The 12,868-nt window shown below is 41.8% G+C and overlaps 1 protein-coding gene across 2 annotated transcripts; it reads right to left on the minus strand.

Moving 5' to 3' along the window:
* Positions 1-12,085, minus strand: SPDYC (speedy/RINGO cell cycle regulator family member C). 2 transcript variants are annotated; one of them, XM_050960718.1, is made up of 7 exons: positions 11,926-12,085; positions 6,286-6,541; positions 5,431-5,489; positions 4,293-4,378; positions 2,804-2,975; positions 1,582-1,888; positions 1-874 (listed from the first exon to the last, which is right to left on the minus strand). In XM_050960718.1, the coding sequence occupies exons 2-7, from the start codon at positions 6,503-6,505 to the stop codon at positions 807-809; spliced, it is 912 nt and encodes a 303-aa protein (XP_050816675.1). In that variant the 5' UTR covers positions 6,506-6,541; positions 11,926-12,085; the 3' UTR covers positions 1-806. The 2 variants fall into 2 exon arrangements, with proteins under 2 accessions (XP_050816675.1, XP_050816676.1); XM_050960719.1 differs by lacking the exon at positions 11,926-12,085 and adding an exon at positions 10,797-10,846.
* Between the last annotated feature and the right edge of the window lie 783 nt (positions 12,086-12,868).

The following is a 12,868-nucleotide window of genomic DNA, read 5'->3' on the forward strand; positions in this document are numbered from 1 at the left end:
TTTTACTTGCATCAGATACTGAGCCAGATGAACATTGGCAGAGAGCATTCAGCTTGGTCAGTGAAGTCACCATGGCACTGACAGACATGGCATCTGTTGTATTTGCTAACCCTTGTGGTCATCCCCAGTAGATCAAGATAATGTGACTATCACTCATAACATTGTGCAATAATTCTAGGTTAGAAAAGTGTGTCGTCGTGTTAGCAGCCAGTACTAGTTGCTCTTAAAACAGAAGCCCCAGTATTGATTACATTCTTCCCTTCTCCCCCACCACCAATAAAGCCTTTTTGGTGCAAGTGGATATTACTGCCAGTGTGAGTTTCCACTGAGACCTGAAAGATTCAGATGCTCTGCTCAAACAGACCCACTAGCAATGTATAAATTCTGATTTTCTTCTCCAGGAATCCTTCCTCCACATGTGTTCATCCCAAGCCTTAAGCAAGAACAACCACGACACCATAGGTCACTGCTATGCTCACTCAATATCAAGTTTTGTTGCCCTGATAATCGTTACATTTACCAGGATTCTCTATTAACAGAAGCTAAACTTTTTTTCCTGGACATTTTTATTAGAGCCTGTCCAGCTATTACATTGGGATTTGCACATTAAATAAGGCACATTTGAATAGCTGCATCAGCAGTAATTTTTTTAAATACATAAGTACTGTCCTGTCTTCCTGTTCACAACCAGAATATATTCATAAAGTGCATGGGGAAAACATAGTTCTGTGAACAGCAGAATAAGAACAAGTCCAGTGCCATTTGCAGTTCCTTGGGAAGAGACGTCTTGGTCCTGGAATAGAGAGTCACCCCACAGATCGCCAATCCATGCCAGTTCCATCAGGCTCCATAGTGACTCCTGGCTCCTGAAGGACTGCAGACCAAGAAACCCATGAGGCTTAACATATAACCACACTGGCAAGTCAAGTACCTATACACCTTACTGGGAAATACACAGGATTATAGCCACTAAACATTAAGTCATTGGTTGTAGACCATACTGGCTCTTGGATTCCAGTAAAGTTGCAGATAGCACCTTGGTGACAAGAACAAATTCCCAAAAGCAGAACTACTAGAGGGATACACCCAGAGTCACTGCTTTTGGAATGTCATCCAAAAGACACCCCACCTCTTTACTGAATTCTGCCCAGAGAAATGCAGCATTGACTCTGGAAGTAGCACAATCCATGCTTAATTTTCCATGTATGTTTTTCAGATGTATTTGCATAGTCCTGAAAAGGTTAAAATCTAAAGGCAAGTCTGAGGAGTAGGACTGGCCTCTTTCTTTGCCATGAGAGAGGCATTGTTTCCAGTTTCCTAAAAGAAACCATTACACTTAGCCTAGAAGGCTAGTTCAACATGAGGTTTAAATTAATTCAAGTACAGTAACTGCATCCAAACAAGTTTAACTTTCTTATCCCTAGAACAGAAAGTGATTCCCATCAATTCATTTCACCTTTAGTTATGAATATGGAAATTGGTCACTCAAGAACCCCATTCCCCTAAAAAAAGCAGTGTGTGTTCTTTCCAAATCAGATAACAGAGCTGGAGGCCAGGAGAGAGGGACTTATCTCTACTTACTCTGCAGGCTATATGTTGCCACTGGATCCAGCATTATTTTCTGAGGGAGGATAATAAAGTTCTGGGACCACTTGTTAGTGAATGGCAATAGGTCACCATCAGAAGTAATACTGGCACTTGGAGCATCTTCTGAGCTGCCTTCCTCTTCAGTCAGCTCACAAGTGCAGAGAGGGCAGCTTGGGGGTGTAACACCAGGTCCTCGGGGAAGTGAGTCCTTTTCATTCTTCAGGTAGCTTCTCAGTGCTCCACTGTGATGAAGGGGTCGTTCACGTGACCAAGCCCAATGGGATGGCTCCTTTGACATTATCTAGATCAGAAGAATATAGACAAACCAATTTTTTTCCTTGCCACTGAACCTTTCTGGATTCACTTAAATTGTATTCAGTAAGATTTAAAACTCAGCATGATTTTGTCATATCTAGTCCTTTTAGTGCATAGGGCAGGGGTGGTCAAACCATGGCTCGTGAGCCACATGCAGCTCTTTTACAGTTAAAGTGCAGCTTGTGGAGCGCCCCCCCCCCACCCTCCACCTACCAGACTGTGTGAGGGGGAGCTTGGGACCTCTGCCTTGCAGTGGGGTGGTGGGATAGGGACTTTTACCTAGCAGAGAGGTTGGAGCTGAAGCCCTGAGCCCCAGCAGGTGCATCCTGGCTCTTGAACTTCAGAAGATTGTTGTATGCAACTCAGAGGGTCAGTAAGTTTGGCCACCCTGGTATGGGGCTTTAATGACACTAAGAACTACAGTGTAGCATCTGAACGTTCTCCCACAGATTTATCTATCAGACATATTTATCTATCAGACATATTTATTGAGATAAGAATGATTTGATCATAATTAAAGCTAGACTAGCAACTGCTAATTAATGTTGGCGGGGAAGACATTTGCAGAGGGTAAAGGTTGTGACTATTCAGTAGAATCCTCAGTGGTGACCCAAGAATCTTTAAACTTAAGTATGGATTCTGTACTAAGACTACTGGCTTGAAAATCCTAGAGACTGAGGTTTTATTTAATTTCTGAGGAATAGCTAGACAAATGCACCCAGTACAATATTCCTGACCTTCCTAGTGTGCTAGTAGGGACACTTATCCTCCCATGGTCAGTTCAGGCCTTAACCCTTTATCGGAACTGGATTTGCATAGACTATTGATTCTAGTGACCATTAATGTGCTAGCCATAGTCCCAGTATTACAAGGATGTAGAAATATGTCAGCCATGGCTAACCTCATCACAACAGCGCCGGCTGACCACTGCTCGGTAGTTCATTTTAGCCCAGAAGCCATCCCTCAGTTTTAAGAACTGTGGGAACAGCTGCCGCCAGTTGTCACCAAGGGCCCAGGGAAAGATCTCATACTTGTAATCCTCTTCATCTTCCTCCATGTCATTAGCCAAGTACCTGCATCAGGAAAATGGGGTAAAACAGGCTACGTCCATCTAACCAGTGCTTCTCAGAAGCGCGCAGCCTAGGAAGTTGTATGGTACAGCCTGGAATTGTTATAGCAGCTTTCAGTGTAGCAAGTGTTAAGCCTTAACGCTCCAGCATTACATTGTATAAAAGAGAGTGTTCTAAGCCACAGAACTACAGCATAAGAGGCTTTTGCAAATCACTCGTTTGCAAGTAAGGCCAATTGTGTTTAGGTGCATACAATAGCTCGTGGGTTTTTCCTATAGGTGCACAGAACTACAAGTGAAGTATGTTGTGTGAGAACTTGTTTACAACATAAAACAGTAGATACCAATTCTATTTCAATATTCTATTAGAGATGTATAGTTTGCAAGCTGATGTGATTGGTTTGGGATTGGATTGATGCTGTGTTTGCCCTTAAAGGGAATAATTATCATTCCCACCAACATAGCTCTACACCACTCTGATAGAGTAAAGTATCCTCACAAGTGGGTCCATAGCCAGAACTGCTTTAGAGTAAGAATCAGGCCTCAAGTGTCCATGCAGCACATTCAGCTGCAGGCGTCATACTTAAAACCTTAGTACGTGAAGAAGGGATTGAAAAGCAACCCATAGAGGCCTCTCCTGCTACTAGATCATGGTGGCAATGGAGTTCATTCGCAAACATTGTGGAAGATTTCTGCAACTCCTGACTTCTGAAATGGTAACTGTAGGAGCCCGGGCATAGACCTGGACACTACTGCGGTAGGCACTATACAAACAGAATAAAATGCTCCTTAACCATAAAGGGAGAAAGGACATAAGTATGACTTTGGGATCCCTGCATCCAGCCCATGTAATTAAAATTAATCAGGATCCCACTGATTTGTGTTTTACCATCATTAGATTCTTGAAACACAACGTTAAAAAAATATCCACTAGCCTCTACCCAATAATGAAGTCTTATATTAGTGTTAGAGGGAAACCCTTTGAAATCATCTACTTAAACTAACGTGAAACACTGCAATTAAATTGTGCTTTTCCCAGCTGCGGGACAATTATGGCTGATCACTATGGCATGGGGAATTTTTTAGGGGATAGGTGCAGGGAGGTTTAAGTTGGGTATAACTTCTTCGGATACTGGTGTGTGTACTGTGGACCTAGATGCTATTAAACTATACTCCTAATGGCCATTCCTCCTGCCAAACCATTTGGTGCCATGGACTAGGTAACCCGGTTGGTCTGCTGCATTCTTCTGTCTATGAATTATTTATATGGTGGGATCTTTACAGACTGGGATCACAAGGTTAAGAGCTACAAGGTACTTACAGAGCAGTGAAAAGGTTCATCCGTGTGTATTCACTAATATGCAGGCCAGCACGTTTGAAGTAAGTCAGAGTCATGGCTAGAAGATACTAAACAAGAGTTACCTTTAATAGACCCAGTTCTGGATCAGAAGAAACAAAATATGTTCTATCTAGTATTTAAGTTTAAAAACAAAAAGAAATCGAGCCATAAGAGGAGAGAGTGAAGAAAGGAAGCACTTTTGTGGAGGCTTGCTAATTATTTGTATTATCATAGCCCTTAGGAGCCCCAGTCATGGACCAAGACCCCATTATGCTAGTCCCTGTGCAAACACAGAACAAAGCTTCCAAATACAAGACAAGAGACAACAGATGGATACAGATGAGTGTACAAGGAAACAGTGAGACAGTGTTGGTCAGCACGTTAAGGAGTGGTCTATACACACCAGTTAACTAACTGCAGGCAAAAAAAAATTTCCCGTAAGCTTCATGGCAGAGGTGTTTTTAAGGAGAAATATGAAGGTGGACAGAGTTAGTCCTGCAGACATTTATAGTGAGCTTCTCCCAAGCATGATGGGCAGCACAGGAGAAAGCATATGACAGCTTAGGACTATAGTTCATTTGAATGCAACATCTATAGAATCCCAAGGTCCTTTACTAGAGTGACAGCCATAAGAAGTCAGACTGAGTGTCTATTTTAAGCAGTGCTTAATCTGTGCCAAAGCTGAGCCCCTGCACCTTGAGGCTTGGCAGTTTATAGCCCTGACACTTCTGGGCTTACTGCATCAGTTATTAATGTAATTAAAAAAAATTGCTTGAGCCCCAGCACTGCTTTCATTACAAATTAAGCACTAGTTCTAAGATCATTACCACTCCCTACAGTTTTCCCAAGGGCTAAAGCCTTGTGCTTTGTCTCAGCCTAGAAGGGGATTTAGGGAAAGTTTGAAGAAAAGTGATGGAATCATTTGAGTTATGAATGCAAAAATATCAGTCTTCAGTGGGGATGAGGCCCTGGCTCTTGCATTAAAGCTTGGTTTATAAGTTAGAGATACTGCATAAGAGTCAAAAAGTGCGAGTCATTAAATTACTGTACATTGCTATTTAGAAAGGTTGTTATAGGGAAGTTGAAGGGAAGTAAGGAAGTTGGAGCATGAGGGACATACCTTATCTGAAATCTTGTAGCATACATCCATAGACAAGAACTCTTGTACCAAGTCATCCTCTGGTAAAGGGAAGAAAAAGTAAGGCAGCTGTATTTAGTTGTTTCATATTGTTCAGTGATTGTTGCTTTCAGAATATGAGTAATGTTTCCCACTGTAGCAATGGTGGAATCTTTACAAGAATCTCTCTAGAATGACCTGCCTAGGTAGTTTATAGTATGAATTTAGAACAAGGTTCCAACACTGTTCTCAGACAAGAGACTTTCACAGTTTGTGGTCAAAGAAACTTGCCGGAACTCTACTAAATATAGCAGCTTAAACATAGCTGTAGCTAGCAGTGCCATACTCGCAGAGTGGACAAAGTCTAGACCTCCATCAAAATATTCCATTTCTAAAATGGAATTTTAAATACTTTGCACTTATGACACTTTGTTCAAGGTTCTCAGAGCACTTTAGAACATGGTATCATCCAACATTTACAGGTGGAGACAAGGGAATTAAGTCAAAGATTTTTTTTGTTGAGAAACCCATATTTCCTTACTCCCCATACTGTGTGCTAAACACAGATAACATTCCCCTTTTGTAAGCAGCTATCAACCTGAACAGTCAAATTATCAACTTGAATCCTCCAGATCATTTAAAATTTATCTTTGATACAAAGCTTATCTTACCATAGACAGTTAAAAATACCTCTTCCCTGCAATTCCCTACTTGGGTTTACTGCCAGTTGGTCACCACAGTCTTATCCAGCCTTGGGAACCCATTCCGAATACACAGTACAATTTTGTATACCATATTTTGTCTAAACTGTATATCCCAAGATGCTGGACAGTTTGAATGACTGGTCTAGCCACCTACCCAGTAGGAGGAAGAAGGCCTCTTGTTCTTCCCGCTGTAGATGGAATGGAGGTCGCTGCATGCTTTTCAGCACTGCTATGGAATGCTCTCTCTCAGGGATTCGCATCCTGCTACGCGCTCCAATGCCCTTTGTGCTGTTGTGATGTGGTCTCATGTTCCCTGGCTTCACCCCAGTGGTGACCACAGGAGGGACATGGGAAATACTTTGAGTATGCCTCATTTTTTTACTGGTATTAGTGGAGGCTCAGGGGCTTTTCTGCAATGGAAAAGAATTAAGAAGTAGAATTAACAGAATTGGTAATTCAATAGGAAGCTCTTTCAGTAAAGGTAACCATTTCCAAAACAAGCCTGAATCAGTAGCAGTCAAGAGCTGTTACCATATGATGGCTGTCTGGTGGCCTGTGAGATATTAGTTACTGGTTTTGTGAAACTCATAACTATCCACTGGGAAGTGGACTAAGACCCATCACAACAACTGAAGTTGGACAGCTGCCTTCATTGCAACTCAAAGGTTAAAGGCTGACTGTGCCACAGATTGAGTACCCTTCTTCTCTAGAGGCAGGCTTAAGGCACGGTGGGACCCAATCAGAGCATTGTGAGACAGTTCGTACTGCTACTGCCCATGTTGCACCTGTTCTAGAGATACAGCAGTAACTTGCATTTCCACAATTGTCAAGCTGTCACACCCACCAGCACCAGGAAAAAAAAAAAAATTAAAGAACTGACCAATTCAGTTTCACTGTCCAAGCTGAGTAAACTTTTTTTTTTTTTGTTTAAAAGGAAAAGCAAATCAGGTTTAAAAAAAAATGAAGGTCTCAATTTTTACAAGATCCTAATGGCTGCAGGTGCTGAACCTTAAAGGGGCCTGATTTTCAGAAAGCACAGAGCACCTACTCTCTGAAAAATCAGGCCCCCTTAAGGTGTCTCAAGTTCAGCACCTGCAGTCATTAAGATCTTGTACAAATTGAGATATTTGATTTTAAAACTATGATTTTTTCTTTATATTCATTTATCAAGATAAAGTTAGCTGCAAGAGAAATGGAAAGAAAAATCCCTCCACAATGAAAATAAGTCAGTAGTTTAATAAATACAGAGAAGCCAAGAAAATAATGGTCCTTCTGCTGGCTTTTCAAAATTACTGCTCATTATACATCCAATGCTGAAGCACAAGACTATATCAATTTGCATTTTTTGTTTGTTAATGCAGAATATCCTGCCTTCACCCACACTATGCCAGTGTGGAACTCCCTGACCCATGAGATACATGGTGCTGACTTGTATAAATTTAAAGAAAAAGCTTAACTTGTTTTATAGCTCCTGTTACTATGTTTTAAATCACTCCTACAATACTTTGGACTTGCAAAGAGCCTTTTGGACTGTGGTAAATGTGTGCTAAAGTTTTGGCAATCTAAACATTTAACTGTTTTTAAAAATGATAGTTTTAACTATTTAACTGTGCATACGGGATGGGAAGGAAGGAGGCATACAATAATACCTGTTAAATTTAAAAGGATAAAGTCAGCAGGGATAGCTGAAAATGGAACTGTGTAATTAATCATGCTAAAGACACATTAATCATCAGTGCCTTAAAGCCTTCCAAAATACCAGTTTAGACCTCTGAATTACCATTTAAAATTCCCTGTACAACACACACTCAGACAGTTACTTGTTTTAGGGTGAAGAGTAGGTGTTAAGACGCTGTCAAATCTGTTATTGTAGATTAGGCTCTGAACTTCTCCCCTCCTTTTTAATCCATTTGCAGAACTATGGTCCCACCAACTCAAAAAAGATACTTCCGATACCCTTTTCTAATGCAATAACTAATTTACACACTGAACAATACAAGAGTCAGGATTACTGTAGACAGTGAGAAAATAATATAAAACACTTTCACAAAGGAGATATGTTTTCTCGTTTCCTTTTAAGGTGTTTGCCCTTGTCCTACACTTGTCTATGAATGCATTTAGCTAGAATACCCACATTGAAGTACTTTAACAAGTAATACAAGACTACATTTTGGAAGAGGAATATTATTCTGTCAGACCTACTATGAAGGGACAGAATCTCAAATTACCTCATGTTTAATTTCCACTTGCTTTCCGTCCCTATAACCTTGTCAGGGTCCCACATCTTTGTTCAGCTTGTTTTTCTAGGGCCTTCCCCCAACTTCATCAACCATTTCCTCACTTTCCTCCTACCTCCACTTCCCCCCAAAAGAGCCTTTTATCAAGAAAAGCACAGTTTAAGTTTAGTGGTCTCTTCCTAGCAAGTGGTAAATAAAATTAAACCGGAAAACAGGATTTAAAATTTGTTCTAGAGTCTAAACAATTTGTTCCTACACAAGCTGGACGGATTTTTTTTTTGCCTCCATTTGACCATTCAGAAAATATTTTTAACAATCTCACCAAAATATTAATATGTAGGTATTCCGTTACCTCTTAAAGTCCATTCCTCACAGGAGGCAATGAAAAAGAACATTTATAGAGAGAAAATACTTATTCAACAGCAAGATTAATCAGCTCTCTACCACACAGACCTTCCCTGACTGCTGACCCCATATTGTATGTAATATTCTTCAAGAATTAATTTTAATTAGTGAATTACCACCAGTCTAGATAATTAAAACAGCATTAGGTAAGAGGGATCATTTCTCTCTCTCTTTGGGGACATGGGGCAGAAGACAGGCAATTGTCTGAAATTTAGATTGAATTCCCTCATTTAAAAGGTTTCCTTTCCTAGAGTGGGTGTCAAATCCAACACACTAGTTTTCTTCTCTCCTATCCCCATCCTACTTTTCATCTGTAAAAGCATCCTTCTAACCTTTAATGTAAGAATAATCCAAAGAATATAACTAATTAACCTTAAAGTTCCCAGAATCACTTTCAGGGACACACTATTAAAACAGTTTGATGGTCTAATCCTTGCATCTTTTTTTTTAGCCTTAATTATATACATTTCTGAAGACAGCTGGAATATCAAATAAATTTCTAAGTGACCAAAATGCCTCCATGCAGGATATCACTTGGTAGTTCTACTACTATGAAGTCAGATCCTGCAACTCTGAAACAATCAAGCAGTACATGTTGCCATTATATACTGTAGCCCTTTTCAAGTGCAAACACTATCCCAATTTTACAGATGAGGAAAAAACTGGGGCACAGAGATGTGAAGCAACTTTGCTCCAAGTCTCAGAATAAGGTATGGAACTTGGGCATTCCAGTGCCTAGTTCTGTGCTCTAACCTCTAGTCAACAGTCCATTCCAGAGCTGGGAATAGAATGGAAGCCCTCTGCTTTAACTGATGGGCATGCTATCTAGCCACAGCCTAGCTGGCCATTTTAAGTACCTACTTAGACATACAACCTTCCCCACCCGCTGCACTTGATTCATTTTTCAACACCTCAAATGAAGCAAAAGTGATCCATTTTCATATTTTTATGAACTATTGACTGTAGAGGTCACAACTGCCAGTTTTAGCAACCATGGTACCCAGTTTGGAATGACCTGGGGCCAATACCACATGGCAGTTTTGACCCAACACCTGGGCTTATTGGAATTAAAGCAAGTTTTGGGCTGTGCATGGACCTCAGGTTAATGCAACTGACAGAATTAGGGCAAAAAAAGATTTTCACCTCAGATTTCAACATCTGGGCTTGTTTTGTGTTTGTTTTTTTAAGAACTAGACTAAAGTCAGATGAAACCCAACCATTTTGGGGGCTTACAAACATCAAACAAAGGTTTAGGCTTATGGAGCTTTGTGGAGAGCCTAAGCCACCACATTAAATGGGGCAGATCTAATTCACAAAAAAAACAGCCTTTCGGGCAAATGTTGTAGGGGTCATAAGGGGAGGAAACAGTTTGCACAAACCAAGTCATCTGTATTTCAACTCTCAGCTTGACCCACTATCCCCTTAGTCTACACAGGGGCTATAAGAAGAGTATTTGGGGGTGGGGAGGGAGCCTTGGTGCCTTATTTCTCTCTCAGGGTAGGGGAATGATTGGGGATCTTACAACACACCCCAAATACACACACACAGGTACAGTGTTACCCCCTCAGTATATGTAGTGGAATGATATACAGGGGCATTTGACCTCCCCCATTACAGCAGGGGCAGGAAGGCTGTAGGAGCAGCATTTCTGGGGTTACCATTAACACCCCTCCAACCACCACCTGGTGCATTACTACCACATCAGTGCATGGGGCCACTACTACACACTCAGTATATGGGGTGACCCTCCCACACACACACCTTCGTGCCTCACTCATCCCCCGGGGATGGGGGGAGGGAAACATAAGGCACCATTTTGAGGAAGAACAAGGATTCCCTTTTCCAGTCAAATGAGCCTCCACTTCACCCCCCCCCCCCGTTTTAATACGGGGAATGGTTAATACCTATTACCCCGTTACCCATAGGGGCCATGGGGTGAGTGCGAAGGGAAAGGAGCGAGAAGCTGCTCCTCCCGTTGTGGCCCCTCCCTACCAACTGCTTTTCCCGCCTTCCCCCCCCTCACCTGAGCAGAGCAACCAAGCAGCGCGCACGCGCGCAGCAATCACGAAGGGGTAGTATCAACCTTACCCCGCCCACTTACCCACTCTTGGCTTCTATAGGCTCAACCCTGACAGCTCTTAGCCAATCAGCGATGGGTAGACCAGCCTTTGCAAACTCCCGTCAATCAAAGAGCAGGACGTCAGAGGCGGGACTTCTGTCCCTATTAGCCCGTGGGGATGGGGGGAGGGGTGTTGCTGAGAGGCTAGGCTAGGCTACACATGATTCTGGGCTCCAGGAGGTCTATTTGAGGCCCACCCAATAACTCTCATTGTGTGTTTATTATAGGGTCACCTGCAAACATAACTTCCTATAGGAGCAGGTATATCAGGTCAAGCTGCCCCCATCCCACACTTAGTGCAACTGGGAGTCAAGACTCCTGGGTTTTACTGGATTCTGATAAGGTGTGTAGGAGCTATTCAGACCTTCAGTCAATAAGTCTCAAGGGATATTTATTATTGGGACACCTGTCAATATAACTTCCTATAGGAGCTTGTGTGTCAGAGTATGGTGAAATCAGCCCACATTTAGCACAACAGAGTCAGGACTCCTAGGTTACATTCCCAACTCACCATGTGACCCTAGCGTGTGGCAAGTCACATACCAGCCTGGACCTCCCATCCTTTGTCCAAATGTCCCTGTTATTTTGCAGTGGTGAGGGTGACAGCTAAAACAAAGCCTCATTGGGGCTCAGGAAGCACAACACATCAAGACCAATGCAATGACTAGATTATCAGACATAGTTGTGTGAGCTACAAAGCCTCAAGCTGCCTGCATAGCATGCACAGCTATGGTCTAGTCTAATACACACACAACTGCCAGCTTGTCAAAGTCACCAACCTACCATACAGTTTAACAGAAAAAACTGCCATCCACTTCAACACACACACATATACATAGATGTCATCCATTTTAAAGCACATATACCTGGCTTCCAGACAGTATTAAATACACAATCACTTTCAGATTAACACACACATCCACCATTCAGTTTAGGACATGCAAAGAAACACCTGATGCCCAGTTTTACACACATACCTGCCATCTAATTTTACTTTACTTAAAATTCAGATTACAGTGCCCATCATACTGACCAATATTGTCTAATTGTTTCCTTGTACTGCCGTCTGCCTGTATCCATCCGTTGTCTCATATCTTATACTTAGATTGGAAGATCTTTGGAGCAGGCAGCATCTTTTTGTTCTGTTTGACAGTGCCTAGCGCAACGGGGTCCTGGTCCATGACTGGGGCTCCTAGGTGCTTTAATAATAATACATTAATAAATAAATAACCTGATGGAAGGCATTTTCAAGGCCTGAAACACACTAGCCTGAAACACACAGGCTATCAATTCTATGCACATGGGTTCAAATTTTATCTTAGTTCACAAGTGAAAAGATACTTGATGCCTTATTTGGGTGCATTGCAAGCATATTTGTCAGTCACAGCTCAAGGGAGCTCTGGACTGAAATATCTGCCAGTACTGTGGGATAAGACTGAGATGTATTGGCAAAACTGTGTGTAGCGGGAACAGAGGCCAAGCACTGTGGTGGTGGGTATAATTTGCTACCGAATTAGAACAGTGGCATTTTACACACCCACTTTTGAACTCACTTTGCACTGGTATAAAAGACTACACAAGGTGAAGGGCAGTGCAGAAACAAACTCCCAGACTAAAACAGCAGTATTGCAGAACCATCTTGAGATGCATTGGTTTGGCAGAGCTATGTGGTGAATCTGGGATTAGAAGGGTATTGCAGATCAGGAGAAATTAACTGTATAAGGGAAGTTTCCAGCAACTGTTCAAACCGGAACTCCAGGCATATGCCTTACTTTCTTGAGCACTAAATTGACTCACAAATAAAATGAGGCAGTAGGTTGTTTGTTTTGCAATAGTTTTATTCAATAATAGAGTCACACAACTGCATTTAATTGAGTCAAATACATTCCCAGCCTGAAGGATTTTACTTGCAGGAAAGACCGAGCAACTCAGATACAGAAGTGTTCACTTTCTGATGCAAGTGAACAGTAAAGCAG

This window comes from Gopherus flavomarginatus, chromosome 6 (genome assembly GCF_025201925.1).
Source record: "Gopherus flavomarginatus isolate rGopFla2 chromosome 6, rGopFla2.mat.asm, whole genome shotgun sequence".
Classification (NCBI taxonomy): Eukaryota; Metazoa; Chordata; order Testudines; family Testudinidae; genus Gopherus; species Gopherus flavomarginatus.

Coding starts and splice junctions, on each gene's coding strand:
- SPDYC (XM_050960718.1), bottom strand. CDS start 6,505: ATGAGGCATACTCAAAGTATTTCCCATGTCCCTCCTGTGGTCACCACT. Junction 5,490..6,285: donor GGCCTTCTTCCTCCTACTGG/GTAGGTGGCTAG, acceptor TCCCTTTACCAG/AGGATGACTTGGTACAAGAG. Junction 875..1,581: donor GGCAACATATAGCCTGCAGA/GTAAGTAGAGAT, acceptor CTTGGTCTGCAG/TCCTTCAGGAGCCAGGAGTC.